At 40.2% G+C, this 18874-nt stretch overlaps 1 protein-coding gene across 1 annotated transcript in view; it reads left to right on the plus strand.

Moving 5' to 3' along the window:
- The window catches only part of CORIN (corin, serine peptidase), a 261470-nt gene that overhangs the window by 147656 nt on the left and 94940 nt on the right, over positions 1-18874 (plus strand). Inside the window, 1 exon segment of the mRNA XM_082462463.1 lies at positions 9374-9487. Coding sequence (XP_082318589.1) covers positions 9374-9487 — 114 coding nt within the window.

The following is an 18874-nucleotide window of genomic DNA, read 5'->3' on the forward strand; positions in this document are numbered from 1 at the left end:
CATGAACTGCTTTCTAAACTCTATTTCCGTTGCTCTCCTATCAGAGTGCCACCAGTGACAAATCTATTCTTGTTTCCTGCTAATGATTTTTAGATAATTTTACAATGATTGATTTTTCTATAGAATGATAGATCTTCCTTCATGCTGTCAGACAGGCAATAAGTATACTTAGCTCTTATTTTCAGAAATTTAAGCTGAAGGCCAGCTGGCAATGTTTCCATTGAATCAAAGCATGGCTTTATTTCAGAGCGGAAAAAATTGAGTCAAGGAGTACCTTAGTCTTAAGGACATTTAATTGGGGAAGTTGTTTTGAACTTGCTTTGAACATTGGTTTGACAGAGATGGTTCCTCACTAAGAAAAACATATTATATAATAGGCACTGAGGGACTTGGAACTAAAGAGTTGGACTGTAGTGAGGGGACCGGTTTTACCTTGTCTTCACAGCAAGACGGTCACCCCAGATCATAAAAGAGGAAATCATGTGGCACTTCTATTTTTAGAATATCTAAATTAAGAGCTCTTTAAGTGCATTTATGCAACAGGGATTACTGACTGCCTACCATATACTACCTTGGTAAAAAGATGTTGAAAGTTGCTAATAGAGTCATTTGCATTCTCTGCAATGAATGAAAAATCTGTGTAATAGAGCAATTTATTAAGGAAACATAAAGGATGTGTGGTGTCATCTGTGCATTCTCAGAAAAGGGGGACCAGCCTTGAGGAGAAAATGACTGAGCGGAGATTATGTGATCACCCAGAATGGGATGGCATGGGGGAGGGTTAGAGGTGGGCACAGAGGATGGAGGAGACATCCCCCAAGGCTTGGAAGGGGACTGGGCTTTGGCATGTCCCTGACGTAGCAGGGACTGGTTAGTACTTGCTTGGGGGAAGAGGCAGGGTCTCAGAGAGGCATGGCTGCGTGGGGCAGCTGGGAAAGCTGATGTTGGGGACCATGGCCCTGTCATGACCCTGCTGTGGCACAGATGTGATGGAGCGTTCTGTCTACCATAAACCCCGAGGGCTTAGAACCTTGAGTCCCTTACCCCACCTATTCTTTGAAGAATTGAAAGCTAAGCCCCTTCCGCAGTTCTTCCCTTGGATCCTTGTACCTCCCTAAGGAGGGAGAGGCCCCCCCCAAAACATGCCTGAAGAATATTTCTTTTCACCTTTTTGAGTGGGGATTAATTGAATTAATTTGATTAAGTGAATTAACTTGATTTAGAAAAATAAGGTGATGTGGCATTTCTTACCTCATAGTATTAGACCCACGCCCACTGCGTTTTCACACAGGGCTGTCTTCAGTTCACTGTGGTTCCAGGTCTCACCTCTCATGCTTATTTCTCTTGTTTTAGACCTTTCCTGAACTCCTCCCTGCTATGCCCGCCCCTCTTAAGAAGTTACTCCTCTTGTGTCCCATTCTTTCAAGTCTAAATATAATGAAAATCTAAACATTCTATAATTAAATTCAGAGCTAAGTATTCATTGCCAAGAAAATTAATTAAAAGCTCTGTCAGACTTGAACTGAACACTTAAAATCTTAAAGGTGAAGGGGTTTTCAAACTTGTTTTTGGTAGCGGAAACCCATTTTCAAAGGAAATTGTACACGGACTCAAATGTACAAAGCAGGCAATGGTAGAGTTCTCTGGTTGAAGTGGAGTAGGGGACTCAAGACACCCCCTTAACCCATGATGTGGCCCCAAAGTCCCTTGGTATCCTAGAGTTCATCTAAAAACCACCATTTTGCCCCAAGGAATGGGTAACGTGGGTGTAGGTGTTGGGAAAATGTTAGATACATCATCACAGGTCGGTGGGGAAGATTATTTTAGGTAGAAGGGTCTTTGATACTCATTGTCCTAACATATGAGCAGATGCCGCTGAGAAGCCAGACTTGTCTGGGGGTTTGAGTGAGTATCCTGCTGTAACAGAGAGCGAGTATCGTACTTCACCAGCAATTTATTCCTCTGGCAATTAAAATAATAAAATTGTAAGATATTTATTGCCTTTGAACATGTAGGACCAAGAAATAGGCGTGGTCATGTGGTCCTGCTGGGCACCTTCTATTCTCAGTCTTCATTTATTCATTTAACAAATATTTAATTACACGCCAGACTCAGGACAGGACACAACAGGGAGAAAAACTGATAAAGTTCCTTCTCTTAAGGAGCATACGTTCTAGAAGGGAGCGGGTATAAGCAAACAAATACTTATCTTCTGCTAATATAAATTATCTGAGTCATAAAGTAACAGGGGTTTGTTTGTTCACGTTCTGATGGTACTATTAGAAGGGACTAGCATGGGTGCCCCTCGCCCCCCATGTTTAACAGATGTCTACCAGATGAAGAAGAGGAAGAAGAGAATGAGAAGGATTTCTCACCTTAGAAGACAGGTACGTCTGAGGAAGTCACACTGTAGTGATGGGATTAAAGGGACAGGCAGATATAAGACAGGCTTCATTTTTAGATTATAACTATATTCCTGACATCCATGATCCTCCATCCCCGAGCTCCTGTATCTTCAAAAGTGGTCATCATTTATTTGATCTGAGCCAACCTATAGGCAGAACTTAATACCCCTCCCTGCTCCCTCCAAAGAATGTACTCACACAAAGCATTAAAAACCGCATTTCTTTTTGCCTCACTTCCCTTGTAATCTGCTGCCCCATTTATCTATTCTCTTCTGCAGCAAAGGATTTGTCCTTCCATTCTGAGCTACTTCATCTCTTCTCATTCTCTCTTCAACATACTCCAGCAGACTTTTGTCCTCACTGCTCCATTGAAACTGCTCTTATCCACATCCCCATTTCTCAGTTTCATCTTACCTGACTTAGCAGCAGCTTCTGACACAGCTGATCACTTCCTCCTCTTTGATACACTTTCCTTTCCTTGGCTTCCAGGATAACATACTCAGCTGCTGGGTTTCCTTCTACCACCGGGGCCACTCCTCAGCCTCTTTGCTGGCTTCTCCTCTTCCCTATAGCTGTTACACATGGGGTTTAATAGCTCAGCCCTTATCCATCTTCTCTGCACCATCTCACTGAGTCTTCCTCTTCACTAGCCGTTCCCCTCATGATCTCATCCAGGCACACCGGCTTTAAATCGATTTGCTGATGACGCATACATTTATATTTGTAGTCCTGTCCTCTTTCCTGGACTTTGAACTTATGTACCCAGTTGTCTCCTCAGCATTTCCAGCTGGGCGTCTCTTGTATATGTCAGACCCAGCATGTCCAAATGATAACTCCTGATTTTTTCCCCTTGGTCTTTCTCTTCCAGTAGCCTTCCTCATCTCAGCAGATGGCAGTTCTTGTCATCTGGCTGGAAACTTGAAGCCATCATTGGCTCTTGCCTTTCACAACTTTCATCTAATGGGCCAGGAAACTCTCCTGCCCCTACTTTCAAAATACATCCAGTATCCAGTTGTGTCTCAGCCCCTCCACTGCTACCACCTCCAAGCCGCCATCATCTCTTCCTGGATTGCTCCAATAGGCTCCTAACTGTTATTCCCTACTGTGTCCCTTGCCTCTCTGGAGTATTTTCAACACAACAGGCAGAGATCCTTGAAAACATAAGTCAGATCATGCTACTCTTTACTCAAACCTTGTAATGACTATTTTTTTTTTTCTTGTCTAAGCTACAAAGTCCTTACAAAGCCCTCTGTGGTTGGGCCCTCTCTTCCTCTCTGCCTCATCCCTTAGCTTCTCTACCCTTTTACTCTCTCTGCTTTAGCCACATGGGTCTCCTTAGTGTTCCTGATGCCTGCCAGCCGTGTTCCTGCCTGAGGGTCTTTGCTTCTGGGCTGAAATCTTCCCCTGAGATTTGGTTAACTCTCGCCATCTTTGAAGTTGTTCAAATGTCAACGTTCAATGAGACCTGCCCTGGCACCCTAATTAATCTGGGGACCTGTATTACCCCATCCCCACATCTCCTCTCTCTCTTAGTCTGTTGTACTCTTTTTTGTCTTTATAGCACTTATTACCTTCTGACCTAATATATAATAATTTTCTTCTTATTATATCCATTGATATTGTTTGTCTCCGTAGACTATAATGTCTGCAAAGCAAGGGATCTATTCCGTATTCAAGCTCTTAGAAGAGTGCCAAATTGATTAAATAAATGAGTGAGAATATCAGAAAGCAACATAATCTTTGCTGATTCCCTATGGTAGATGGAGGAAGTGATTACACCTCCCATCAACAACTTGAAACGTCCCTTTAGATATTTCTGTTTTCCAAAGAGTCTTCTCTATACAGCCCCTCAGGGAGACTCAACCAAGTTTGTAATTTCTCTCTCTCCCAAGACAATGCCCAGCAGCACAGTTTCCTGTCTCTCTCCAGGGGGATCTCATTCTTTTCATACAGAGCTTTTTGATATCCATCCATACGTACTCCAGACATCTTAATGTTCAACAAAAGGAAGGGCCATCGAGTACATATGGCTTAGAAGGCAGAGTAAAGACCAAGTTTAATTATTGACCGTCCAATTTGATTTCCTTTCTCCTCTCTCACCTCTTATCTTTCACCCCAATCTTCTTATCAACCTATTATGGGGAGACACAACACTCTTCCCAAGAAGTATTCTTGCATCAGCTGCTATAAGATTACACTCATTCTTTTTCATATGGTCAAATAACTTTGTAAAAGGTAGAGCAATAGTGGTTTATAGTAACTTAATTTCGAGCAGCATGTGGAATGAAGGGCTGACAAGCTCTCAGTATGGGTGCAGGGGACAAAGCTGTGTGCCAGGTTGGCTTTCTCTTCAGAGATAGAGTTGAACTTGAGCTTTAGACTTTAAACAAGGACTCAAAGTCACGGTGAATGAGGATACTATGCAGTCAGAGATTGGTGAGTAATTTCTGAAAAAGACTCTAAAAGTTAACAAGCAGAGTAATGAGAGCATTTGCCAATATAAATGCTGCCCATAATACACAGACAGAGAGAACTGATAGGGCTGGAAGCAGTTGCAGAAAATCTAAAGTTTGTTTCAGGCTATGGATGTTATTTCAGCAGACTGTTTTCGGAAACAAGAAGACTGAAAAGAGCTGATCATCCGCAGGGGTGTATACTCTTCAGAATCCATGAAATTCAGAAGTCCAGGTGATTCATAATTGTCCTCATCATTTGGACATGTAAACCAGTATCTTAGGCAATAAGTCTTTGTATACTGCTGTCATGGTGTTAATATTAATTAATTGTCACATGTATAAATGTAAGTAACTTTGGTGGTGAAGCATCTTTAGTTAGTAAAAGTATCTTTATCAGATGATGATAGGTAGAATACATGCTACGTGAAGGTGGGGAAGTAGTTTTGTTTTCTTTACTGCTGTATCTGTAATTACTGCTACAGTAATGCCCAGCACATAATAGATAGTAAACATTCATTCAATCAATGAAAGAATCTTGTAAAGTCATTGCCATTGATTTAAAGTCCAATATATACCTCTTAGAGTTATAGATGATGTTAGTGGAAATGGTGTCAAGACTGTATAGCATGACTTCACCTCAGGGAATCTCCCTTCGTCATCTTAAGGGCTCAGTCTACAGGCTATTGGAAGATGATTGTTATAAGACAGTGAATTGGGCTTCCCTGGTGGCGCAGTGGTTGAGAATCTGCCTGCCAATGCAGGGCACACGGGTTCGAGCCCTGGTCTGGGAAGATCCCACATGCCGCGGAGCAACTGGGCCCGTGAGCCACAACTACTGAGCCTGCGCGTCTGGAGCCTGTGCTCCGCAACAAGAGAGGCCGCGATAGTGAGAGGCCCGCGCACCGCGATGAAGAGTGGCCCCCGCTCGCCGCAACTAGAGAAAGCCCTAGCACAGAAACGAAGACCCAACACAGCCATAAATAAATAAATAAATACTTAAAAAAAAAAAAAAAAAAAGACAGTGAATTATGGTTGAAAAATCTCTCCCGAAACTTGTTAAGAGCTCTCTCAGTGTGTTCTCCAAAAACCGAGAGCTCACAAAAATGTCATCTCATCTGGTCCAGTTCACCTGAGGACAGACGTTTATCTTTTGTTTAGAGAGGAAAATAAAGGCAAGTTTGAACTTTTACCTGAACCTGGTACCCTTGAACTCAGCGCCCATCAACTGGCTGTGTACCAGAAATGGGGAGTGGGTATGGTGTGGAGGATTAGACCCGGAGCCCGGACCTCACGATTCTGGGGTGTTTTTCACCTTTTCCTAACTCCATGGCTTTGGGTAGATGCTGTCTTAACCACATGATACTCTAGTTCCTCTATTTGTAAACTATCACTTACCCCAAGGAAGTTGTGATAGAATTCTTACCTGTGTACTTTATGGGGCTCTTTGGAAATTGTAAATGAGATATGTCTGAAATGCTTTGCTAGTTGAACAGTTTTTCACAAATAATAGTGAAGATTCTGAATACAGGTTAGGAAGAAATCAAACAGGAAGAGAATGTACAAAGCTATCCTGACTGTACAAAAATAGTATTGATTAATGAAACTATGAATGTCCAAAGAACTTGCAAAAAAAGAATAAGAAGAAAGAAACAATTTTCAATGTCCTAAAACCATGGGCAGCCACATCTCCAACTGGGAAACCACACAAAAGAAGTCAGTTTCTGATGCATCAGCAAAGACACAGGATATCGATAATCAAAACAATGCAAGCAATGCCATATTTTAAATTTAATCCAGGTTTGATATAACCATACACAAGAATGGCTTTATTGGAGTAAAATATATAGGTTCTTAAAGATGAAACCTAGATGTTAGCTATTTAATGTTGAGCTTTCAGCTACATTTCCCAAGGACTCATCAGAGCCATAACATAAGGAATGCAATAATTCTTCTGAGGCATTGCAGCTGCTGAAATGCAGGCAGATGGAATTTCTGCACTCTCTACTATAATGCAGAAACAATCTCACAATAGGATAAACACTTATTCCTTGAAAATTTTCTCTTAACCCTAGAGAGAGGCTATTGTATAGACTGGCCGGTAAATCTTTAATGTTTTGGTTTTTCGTTTTATATCTGGTTTCCTGTATACCCTTTAGGAGTCTCTGTCTGTAGCTATAGGAGTACAGTCCTGCGCCGAATCCAAGACTATACAAAACATAAGCATGTTTCATGTCTTGGCAGTTGAAATCCGTAGATGCCATTTGTATTGGTACAGAAATCATGGGATATAATGGAAAACCAGACTTTCATTGTTGATATTGTGAAGGTTACACATGAATTAGCATCAGAAGAAACATACCAAATTGACTAGTACTTAATGTTCAGCAAATCGAAACTGACTCCTTGATAGCATTGGAAAATAATCCATCAATTGCATATTTTCTTTTGCCTTGTGGCAATATATTGTGCTCCATTGAGATGGAGGTGACTTTTTCCCATTAATTAAGAACCTCCTGAGTGCCAGCCACTCTGCTGGGGAACACGGGACATATGAGTGGCATGGACCTTACTGCCTGGAACGTTCAGTCTGAACTTTTCTGCATTTCAGCTTCTGAGTTAAATGCTCCATGCTTCCTGGTTCCCTTTAGTTAGACAACAAGGTTCATCTCATCAAGGAGCACGGTTCAGGGGGGTGGTGACAGTGACCAGCAGGAGACCACAAGGCTGATCCCACTAACTTTTGTGGCAGGGAGACAGAGAGTTACACAAACAAGTTTCGGGAGGGTTATATTTATTTACCGTTACTCTGAATTGGGAACTCATGAAAAAAGTTAGTTGTTTTTTTTTTTTTTCTGATTCTAAAAGTAAGACATGATCATTATAAGAACACTTGTAAAATACAGAGTAAAATACAATGAAGAAAATAAAAATTACTTTCAATCCCAATACCAGGGATAATCATAGTAACCTTAGATATGCTTCTTTCTAGGCCAGATTGTATTATGCTTTTTCAGAACCAAATGCTGTTTTTAAATTTTTTTATTTTTTTAACTTTAAAAAAAGTTATTTATTTATTTATTTATTTATGGCTGCGTTGGGTCTTCGTTGCTGCGCACGGGCTTTCTCTAGCTGCGGCGAGCGGGGGCTACTCTTCGTTGTGGTGCACGGGCTTCTCATTGAGGTGGATTCTCTCGTTGCGGAGCACGCTCTCTAGGTGCACGGGCTTCAGTAGTTGTGGCTCACGGGCTCTAGAGCGCAGGCTCAGTAGTTGTGGCACACAGACTAGTTGCTCTGCGGCGCGTGGGATCTTCCCGGACCAGGGATCGAACCTGCGTCCCCTGCATTGGCAGGCGGTTTCTTAACCATTGCTCCACCAGGGAAGTCCCCCAAATGGTGTTTTTACACTTAAATTATCTTGAACTTTGGCCCAGGACATTATTTTTTACAATATAATTTTCAATAGCTATAACAGTATTCCTTATTATGGAGCTATCAAAATTTATTTAACCAGTCTCCTATTATTGCATAGTTGTTATTTCATAGTTTCCTTGTGATAAACCATGATGGTATGAATATCCTTAAATATTAAATTTTGCACTTATTCATAATCATTTCCTTTGTATGAAGAGCAGAAATAAGATTTCTGGGTCAAAGGTTTACACATTTAAAAAGCATTTGATGCATATTACCACATATTGAAGTGTATTTTAAAACCCATTTTGTTGAATTGACATCCTTTCATTAATGGTTTCCCTTAGAAAAATCTTTCTAGCTTCTTCTCTTACATTCTGTGTCTAATGTAATTTTGAAACAATTGAATGAATATTTGTTGAATTTTGAGAAGAAAAAGAACACTGTAATACTTAAAGCAAAGAATACTAAAATGCAACCGTGTTAAGGAAAAGAATGAAAATATTATTAGCTAATGTTGTTTCACATTCCTTATGCCAAAGTAGACCCTGACATTCTTAACTGGCATTTTTATTAAGGCAAGTAAATAAATATATTTCAAATACAAGGCATGGGGTCTCTAAGCCTGTGTTCAAGCATGTATCAACTATTCGTAACTGTACCTTTCTCTGCAGGACATTGAGCAGCGGTGTAGAAAGAGAGGGTTTTTGTGGTTTTTTTAAAATGTTTGTTCAATAAATAACATTTCACTTTGAAATAATTTTCTGTTATTAAGAAAAATACTCCCATCTGGTATTTTTTCCCCACCTAAGTTGCTCAATTGACGAGGCTGCTGTCTTGTGCTGTGAAAACCCACTGGTGAATTTCCTTTTGCTTTTCTCAGGCAAACACTCTTTGTAGTCTTTCCAGGTAATTTTACAATTAATGTTCTAGAAGGCCAGAGAAAAATTGGTGATAATGAAACTGAGGGAATTGGGAAGCACATCTGTTGAATAGCAAGGGAAGGTTTTCTTTCTGTCCTTTATTTCTCCTAATTTTAAAAGGGGAAAAAAACCACACCTCTTATTTATTTTGGCATTGTTTTTCTGCCCTTTTTTTCAGTGCTCTGCGGAGGGGGCGAGAACTTTCTGTGTGCCAGTGGCATCTGTGTCCCCAGGAAACTGCTGTGTAATGGCTACAACGACTGTGGCGACTGGAGTGACGAGACTCATTGCAGTATGTGACAGGCTGTGTGGGGTTTGTCTTGTGGGGGGGACAGGGATTCCATTCAGGAGCCTGGAAACCAGCGCCGTTCCATCGTCCAGTACTGACAACCACCCGGCACTTGGGTGGACTTCTTTTAGTTTGCTTTTCTTAAGTGAGCAAATGTGTTTATCTTCCCTCACTCCGTGTGACAGCTGCGTGTTTGCACACCTTCCAAAGGCCTGATTTCATTAGGAACTCGACATCTAGATGTGCGTTGGAACAGATCAGGGACTGAAGTGTTTTTGCTTAAAGTATCTTAAAATTGGGAAAAGGCTTTCTGTTTATTTTGTTTGGGTGAGGGTTTTTGTTTTTGTCTTTAAAGCTTTGAGTATAAAGGTCAACTTTTTTAGAAAAAGAATATTTTTAATAGGAAAATTTTTTACCCTCATGATTTTTAACAGTGGTGACACAGAAGATGCAAAATCTTTTGTTCGTCTGTGCTTCCTCTAAATCTGGAGAGAGTGATGGCGAGGACTGTTTTGTATCCATGGATCGGTAAATTCAGCCTTAAATATCCTCAATTTACTTACCATTGATTTGATCAGTCATTTTGACTAAAACGGTGGTGTGTCCAATATCGTATTTGTCTGCTTGGGCTGCCTTACAAAATACCACAGGCTGGGTGCCTTAAACAGCAGAAATGTATTTTCTCACAGTTCTGGAGGCTGGAAAGTCCAAGATGAAGGTCCAACAGGGTCAGTTTCTGGTGAGAATTCTGTTCCTGGCTTGCAGGCAGCTGCCATCTGCCTGTGTGTTCACATACCCTCTTTGGAGAGGCGAAGGGAGAGGGGAGGAGAGAGAGCTCTGCTGTCTCTTCCTCTTCTTACAAGGGTATGAGCCCTATTCAGTTAGGGTCCCACCCTTATGACCTTTATCACCTCCTCACAGGCCCTGTCTCCAAATACAGTCATGTTTGGGGTCTAGGGCTTCAACATACAAATTTTGGGCAGACACAGACATTCACTCCATATCAGATTTATATTCAGTTCTCAAATTGATTTGCAATTATGCAACAGATAAAAAGGAAAAATTAGCCTCAAGAATACATTGCAGGATCTGCATCCGAAACAGGACCATATGCAATGGTGTTCAAATTGCTTTCTAATGGTTACATGACCAGCAATAGTTACTGTGGGAAAAGCTGTGTTTTATTCCCTGTAGGGGTTACCAAGGCTTTATAAGGGCTCATCTCAGTTGCTCACCTGAGTTGAAAGATTCCTCTGGTGTGTTTGCCAGGTGGACCAACTCTTCTCCATATGAAGGGTTAGGATGCTTATTTACCATAAGTTTTGAAAGACAGTATATTATGGTAATATTTAGGGTCAGTGTTTCCCAAACTGGTGTCCCATAGTACCTGAGTCTTGAAAAATGCTTGGGAAAAAAATAAGTTTGAGAAATGCTGTCTATCAGATCTACTTCTTAGAGAGCTACGATACATATTCGTTCATTAAAGGTTCTGATAAATCCCACAGTTTAAAAAAAAACATTAATTTTATCTTGACTTGGTATTTCCTCAAAATTATTTGTTTATGTATACCCTCACCTTTAATTAATTAATTTGTTTATTTATTCGTGCATTTATTTATTTTGCATAATATCTAGCATCCTGTAGAATTTCAGTTAAGCCACCATATTTTTTGGAAATGTTTTCACTAAGATATTTGTTTTTATAATTTGGAATTCTCTCTTCAGAAAAACCTATGGCATGTGATTGAACATGAAAAACATTTTTTTAGGATGTTTATTTACATTAGGGAGTATTGTTGTGGACTTGGGAACAAATATTGTGTAAAGCACCTACAGTAGGGATTTTAAGTGGTTCAGTAGAATTATATACAGTAATGGGAGTTACAGTGGAATCTCTTGTTTATCTCCCAATTATGGCCCATGTTATGTCATATTCAAATTCTGCGTGTGCCTCTACCCCCAGTGCTGGGCTAACACTGGCTTCATGATTATGTTCCTCCACTACACTGAGCATTGCACTTTAAACAGTAAGAGATTTCTGCTGCATTTGTTGAAACTGAATTTGAAGGAGTAAATTTTCCTAGTCAGTGACTGAACAAAGAAGGTAGTATTATTATTATGCAAGGTATTCAGCAATATCCTAAGAGTGCAAGAGTTTATTAAGACATGGGCCTTCTTCATAACCACACTTCAAAAACCATTTGGCTTAGTTTGTTGAGGAAATACATCCCTTCAGAATACTTGTCTATGAAAATGCTTAGTTGGACATTGAGAGCTTTGCATGCAATTGTTCCTGACCTTACAAGGACATCTGCCTCTGAGCTTTAACATTCAGTGCTTGTGGCATTTCAGCATGCATGTTTATAGAAGGTGCCACCTTCCTGTTGTCACCACCCTGCAGTGAAGGAATAGTGTTAAGTCTGAATTAGGGCGTGGATACAGATCAGAGCTGGAATGCAACCCACAGATACTCCTGCGGGGAGAAGGAAACTTGGCTGGGCTTCCCAGTGGGAGTACAAGGATTTGCCACGTTCTGAGGGTCCTGGAGGGTACAGGAGGGGGATTGCCTTCCAAGGAAGGAAGGGAAGGGATTTGCTATTTGTGAGTTCCCTAATCAACTGTACAAGAAGCATTTACCTACATGATTTGATTGAATTTTCAGCAAACGAAGTATTATTCCTTTTTGTTCAGATGCAGAGCCGAGGCTCACGGCCATGAATGAATTTGCCAGTGGCTCAAAGTGCTAGATTTGAACCCCCTCCTGAATGGGTCCAAATCTAACTGTTTTCTCTAAACTGTGCTGCCTTTGACTTGCCCATGTCCATAAAAGTGTGAATTTGGTGAATGATTGTACTCCGATCATTCATAAGACAGGAAAATGTTTAGTTTGGATGCTCTATTATGCTGAGGGAGATAATTGTCTTTTACAGGGACTCTCCAGGTATCTGGACCTGCTTACTGACCCTCCCTGGCAACTCATTTTGCCATGTTTATCAGTCTCTTTCTAATCAGTAAAATGGACCGATTTCTAACCACCTAGAGCAATTTTAGTGGTATATCGAAAAGATTTTTGAAGATTAAGGTTTGTTTTTTTTTTTTTTTTAATTTCTAGCTCTGTAGCTCGAGGCAGGCTACTTCTCCAGGTTTTCCTTGTCATCAAGGCTGGCAGCACAATTGCATCTCCAGGAAGCCCCACCTGCGGGGATTCTAATTCCATTGGTCTGGAGGGGGTGCCCAGGCAGCAGTACCTTTGTAAAACTCCCCCAGTGATTCTCATGTGCAGCCAGGTTTGAAACCACTGCCCTAGAGGGTGTCTGGTGTCTCTTTTGCTGCTAACATTCTATGATCTTTTGATTCTATAACCAGCTGTAGGACAGTGTCTGGTACAGAGCAGGTGCTTAGCAAATGAATGAGAAAGCCTCCAGGAAAATGGTTGTCACAGGGAAAATAGCTGCCACAAAGTCCCCGTACGTTGTGCCACATAAACCTCTGTCAAATACTTTTGGAAGTCATTTGCTCTGAATTTGGGGTAACATTGGTTGATTTATTTTTGAGGACTGTGGTGAACTAATTATACTGAGTTAACTAATTATCCTAGTTAGTATAATTAGTTCTACTAATTATCACACAGTATAGTGATTAATATTATAAGGTCTTAAGTCAGGCTGCCTGTCTTCCTATTTCTTCTTTATCATTTCCTGCCTCTGTGAACGTGGAAAGTTACTCAGTCTCTCTGGGCCTCAGTGTCCTTATCAGTAATATGGAGACAATAAGTAATAGTAACTATCTCTAGAATTGTTGGGCAGAATAATGAATCACTGGATGTCAAGCACAGAGACCACTGTCTGGCATGCAGTAACTCTCAAAGGGCATTAGGATTTGTGGTTGTGATTGTGGCTGTGATCTTATTCTCCACGCCCTCCCTCCTCCCAACACTGCTCCCACCCCTGCCCCGCCAAAGGTCAGGTGATACATTGTAGAGGAGACAAATACAATATGCACAACGGTTTTAAAAGCAGCACCCCACGAAGCTATGTAGAAAGGAGGCCACCCAAACAGCACAAAATAAACACTGATATTCCAAATAATGTTTCCGAGTCATCAAAAATGACTGTACCTACCATAGTTTCTTTACTAAGATGGGGTGCAAGTAAATACTAGAAAGAGTTCCACCACATTAATAAAAATAAAAGTATTTCATTCTATGCTGATGGAGGAAGCTTCAGATGTCTGGAAGATTCACTTCTGTTTAGTGGCAGTCTGATTATGCGGAATCAATCAAATTATTGAATAATCTTGAGTTCCCACTATGTGTGAAGCATGTTCTAGATACCTAGTAAATGTAGAGACTGTTAAGACATGGTTTCTTGCTTCATGACACTTTTAATCTAATCAGGGAAATGGCATATAAAAATAGAGATCATTAAACATAGTGTTTTAGAACAATATAATAGATGTCACCGAGCAAAAGAAGATTGTGTAAACAAAAAGGTCCTGTGAGTAGAGAAGAGCGCGGATCACTGGTTGCCAGCTTGGTGTGGAGAGACCTGATGGAAAAGACGGGATTAGAACTGGCCTTGGACTGAGGTGATGTTTGGATATTCCAGAACAGTAGTTCTCAACTGGGGGCAGTATTACTTCTGGGGGGTGTTCTGCAATGTATGGAGACCTGTTTGATTGTCACCACTGCGGAGGTTGGAGGGGGTGCTACTGGCATTTAGTGGGCAGTGGCTGGGAATGTTGATGAACATCATACGAGGTACGAGGCACAGGGTAGCTCCCCGCAGCAAAGAGTCACCCAGCCCCAAATGTCAGCAGTACTGCAGTTGAGAAATCCTGCTTTGGAGCTAGAAGTCAATAGGTGAAAAAAACCCAGGAGGTCAAGAAGCCCGGGTCACCGTAATAATCTGGGCAACTGTGGGCAAACTGGTTAACCGCTTTGGTCGTCTCAGAACGAGGGCGTTTCGGGATGGAAATTGAGCATCCATACTTGTATCCTGAGTTGAGGCAGCATGATTATGTTTATAGACTCATAGAGACTGAGCCAATTGAATGAGGCTCGTGATAAAAGGCTTTCTGTTCCTTAGCTCTCCCCTGTCATTTAATGACAATTTTGAGGGATAAAATTTAATCATTGTGATGCCAGACTGAAATAGATATTAACAAGCAAGAACTTCAGAAGTAACATTTTGTATCAAGCTCTCATTCAGAAAAAAAGATCTGTATCTAGAAAAACACCTACCTTAGGTTATGCAAAATTATGCTTGTATTGAGCAAGAAAATCACAGCAAGCAGCTTTTGCAAGTTTTGATCGTTGGCCCCAAATTACACTGACAACATCTCTTTTCAGTTCAAATAAACATTTATTCCAATAAACGGAGGCACTGTGATCTTTGCTATGTGCTGTGTATTTCTGGGTGTGCAGTGCCTTTGGTTAAGGTTTTGTGTGTTTACTAATTACACAGACCTTAGGGAGGCAACAAGTTGTTTTCCAAATGCAGCTAGTTTTGTATCTAACCTCTGAAAATGGCATCTAACCAAGAAAGTCATAACAGTGGAAAGTTGCATCTGCACCTGTGTGAATAATGAGGAATTTAAAAAAAATGTGTGAATCATCTTCACTTATGAAATAAGCTAATTAGTGACAGCGTTAATTTACAAAATATGTCCAATGAGGTGCTTTAGTATGAATTACCGGGGACCCCAGAATAGGCCACACAGAGGGGCCACTTTGGAAATTTTCAGTGTGTTCTCAGGTTAATCAGATTCTGAAAGGAATATTTGATTTCCCAGTCCTATCGTCAAAAAAATGAAGTGTACTTCTTAAAAAAATTAATTCGTATGGTTTAAAATCTGTCACCCCTCCACCCTGTCTCCTCCTCCAGGTAATGTAAGTACTTCTGCACTGATGGTCACGGTGAGGGCCCTGGTACTGCTGATTCTAGCATGCCGATTCAAAACTTCTCACAAGAGATGAAAATGAAAATCAGAAAGATCTTTTAAAACTTCCCGAGGAAATGTATATATCTTGATGCACAAATTCCCCAACCCTGCTCAGTGGGCAGGAGAACCAGAATCATAACCTTTCTTGACTCAGCCTCTGTGTGTGTGTGTGTGTGTGTGTGTGTGTGTGTGTGTGTGTGTGTGTGTGGCAGCAGTGGGGTGCAGGGTGGGAAGTTAGTGCCCTCTGTTGAATGGGAGGAAATAGTACCGTCAAGGTGAAAACTGGGATCTCTTTTTAGTCCTTGTATTTTCCCTTATGATGGTTGTCCCAGAGGAAATGAAAAATTGAAAGTACTTACAAAGTTCTGTATGTGTATAAATATGAGCATATGTGTACGCACGTGTGTGTTTGTGTACGTACACATACACACACCCTCTTAATGATGGCTCTGAACAGATGATCTCTAAGGCCCATTCCATTTCTAAAATGATGTGATTCTAAGAGTATTTAAGTAACTTTTTTTTAGAAGAATGCTCTTTGAAAGAGAAGTTGATGAGTCATGTGAATAACAAGTATAATATTTTGATGTGGCTAACAGTTTCACTGATCAATGCCCAAGACTTTTTTTTTATAAATTTCTTTCTTTCTTTCTTTATTTTTGGCTGCGTTGGGTCTTCATTGCTGCTCACAGGCTTTCTCTAGTTGCGGCGAGCGGGGACTACTCTTTGTTGCAGTGAGCAGGCTTCTCATTGCGGTGGCTTCTCTTGTTGCGGAGCGCGGGCTCTAGGCACGTAGTCTTCAGTAGTTGTGGTGCGTGGGCTCAGTAGTTGTGGCTCGCGGGCTCTAGAGCGCAGGCTCAGTAGTTGTGGCGCACGGGCTTAGTTCCTCCATGGCATGTGGGATCTTCCCGGACCAGGGATCGTACCCGTGTCCCCTGCATTGGCAGGCGGATTCTTAACCACTGCACCACCAGGGAAGCCCCTTTGCCCAAGACTTCTGATAATAAATTGTTTGGGATGTTTATAGTAAAGAGGCACCCATCACCAGTTGTATGAGATGCAGATGTCTGCTTGAGGAGGAACAGTTAGCTGTAATTCAGGAGACTGGACTGTTGACCATTAGATTCTTGGTCTTTATCAGCCAAGCAGACTGATCCTCACACGTGCCTCCATTTCTCACCTCTTTCCTTTGTTCTTGCTATTGCCTCTATTTGAAACCTGCTGAAGTTTTCATTCCATCCACTCTACTAAAATCCTGCTCATCTTCCATGATCCCTCTCCAGCCTTACGAATCTATTTTCGAACTTAATTCACCTTAAATAAGGGAAAAAATAATACATTTAAGAAATCTAGTTTCTATTACATGCAGGCTTTACATGTATTTTAAACATTTTTACAGCTTTATTGAGGTGTAATTTACATACTGTAAAATTAACCCATTGATTTTTAGTAAATTTATAGAATTGTGCAACCATCACCACAATCTACTTCTAGAACTTTTTCATCTCTCCCCACACTTTCCTTCTACCTATTTGCAGTCAGTCCCCACTCCCACATCTCCAGCCGTAGATAACCACTGCTCTGACATCTGTCTCTGTAAGTTTGCCTTTTCCAGGAACTTCATAAATTGGTTGCATAATACGTAGTCTTTGTATCTGGTTTCTTTCACTTAGCATAATGTTTCTGAGCTTCATCTATGCTGTCACATGTATCAGTAGTTTGATACTTTTAATTGGTGAATAGTATCCCATTGTATGAATATACTACATTTTGCTTATCCATTTACCAGTCGTTGAGCATTTAGATTGTTTCCAGTCTTTGGCTATTATGGATAATGCTGCTGTAAACATTCACATACAAGTCTTTGTGTGGATATATGTTTCACTTCTCTTGGGTAGCTTTCTAAGTGTGGAATTCATGAATCACATGATAAGGTTATAGTTAAGTTTATAAGAAGCAGCCAAACTGCTTTCCAAAGTGGCATTATTATTTTACATCCCCACCAACTATATATGAGAGTTTCAGTTTCTTAAAATCCTTGTCAGTACTTGGCATTATCTGTCTTATCTATTATAACTATTTTAGGGGATATGTAATAGTATCTTATTGTGGTTTTACTTGCATTTCCTTAATGATTATATTGAGCACCTTTTCTTGTGCTTATCAGCCGTTCATATGTCTTTATGAAGACTTTCTATTCAAGATTTTTGCTTCCTTGTAATTGGATTGTTTGTCTTATTATTGAGTGTAAGAGGTCTATATATATTTTGGATATAAGTCCTTTATCAGATACATGCTTTGAAAATATTTTTTTCCAGTATATGGCTTCTCTTTTCATTTTTAAATAGTATCTTTGGAAGCACAAATATGTTTAATTTTAATGGATAACCATTTATTATTTTTTTCTTTTAAGCTTGTGTTTTGTTGTTATATCGAAGAATTCTTTGCCCTCCTCAAGGTCACGAAGATTTTTTTCCTATGTTTTTTCCTAGAAGCTTCATAATTTTAGCTCTTACATTGAAGTCTAGAATCCATTTTGAGATAATTTTTGTGTATGGTTTGAGGTAAAGGTCAGAGTTCATTTTTGCATATTTGAAATCCAGTTGTCCCAACACCATTTGTTGAAGAGTATTCTTTTCCCATTTAATTGTCTTGGAAACTTACATTAATTTATTATTTATACCTTCCCCTAAACTCTATTAAATAATTGCTCTTATCCTAATTTCAAAAATAAGTTTACAGACTTATAAATTTTAACTAATACACTCAAATTCCCACAGCTAATAGATGATAGAACCAGGATAGGAGTTCTGGTTTACCCAAGAACAAGACCTATCTTCTTACTAAAATTTCCTTGCATGATGTTTATTCCAACATTAAACTATAAGCTTCCTGAGGTTATATATCACTTATTCTTATCTTGGCACCATAATCTAGGACGGTACTGTTTATTTGAGGGTCATGCTGTGAAACATTCAATTGACTTAAGTGATGTGAAAGTAAGTAATGACTCTGTAATCTAAATGACTTTTTCTCTTCGTTATGTTTATGCTTACCATTGACAAAAACTAGACTTTCATTTTAAAGGAAACATTTTTAAGAAATAACTACTCACCCTCTATTAAGTATTCATTCTGTATGAACATGAACTTCCTTAGGAACTATGGTGAGTTGAGAATGTCTTTTCTCATATTTGACTCTAAAGGAGCTTTCAGGTGTCATAAAGTGGAACTCAGATAAATACTGTCAGGAAGTGATAAAAGCATTGTCTTGGGAGCCAGAGGGTCCTAGTCGTGGTTCTTCAGTAACTTGTTAGGTGACCTTGAACAAGTCATTAGATCTCTGCACCACAGTCTCCTCACCTGTAAAAGCATAGATGTGGACCAGGTTACCATTATGATTTCCCTCCCATGATATGCTTTTGTTATATAAACTACTACTGTAACA

The sequence above is a fragment of the Balaenoptera physalus genome, assembly GCF_965194825.1.
Source record: "Balaenoptera physalus genome assembly, chromosome: 5".
NCBI classification, from domain to species: Eukaryota; Metazoa; Chordata; class Mammalia; order Artiodactyla; family Balaenopteridae; genus Balaenoptera; species Balaenoptera physalus.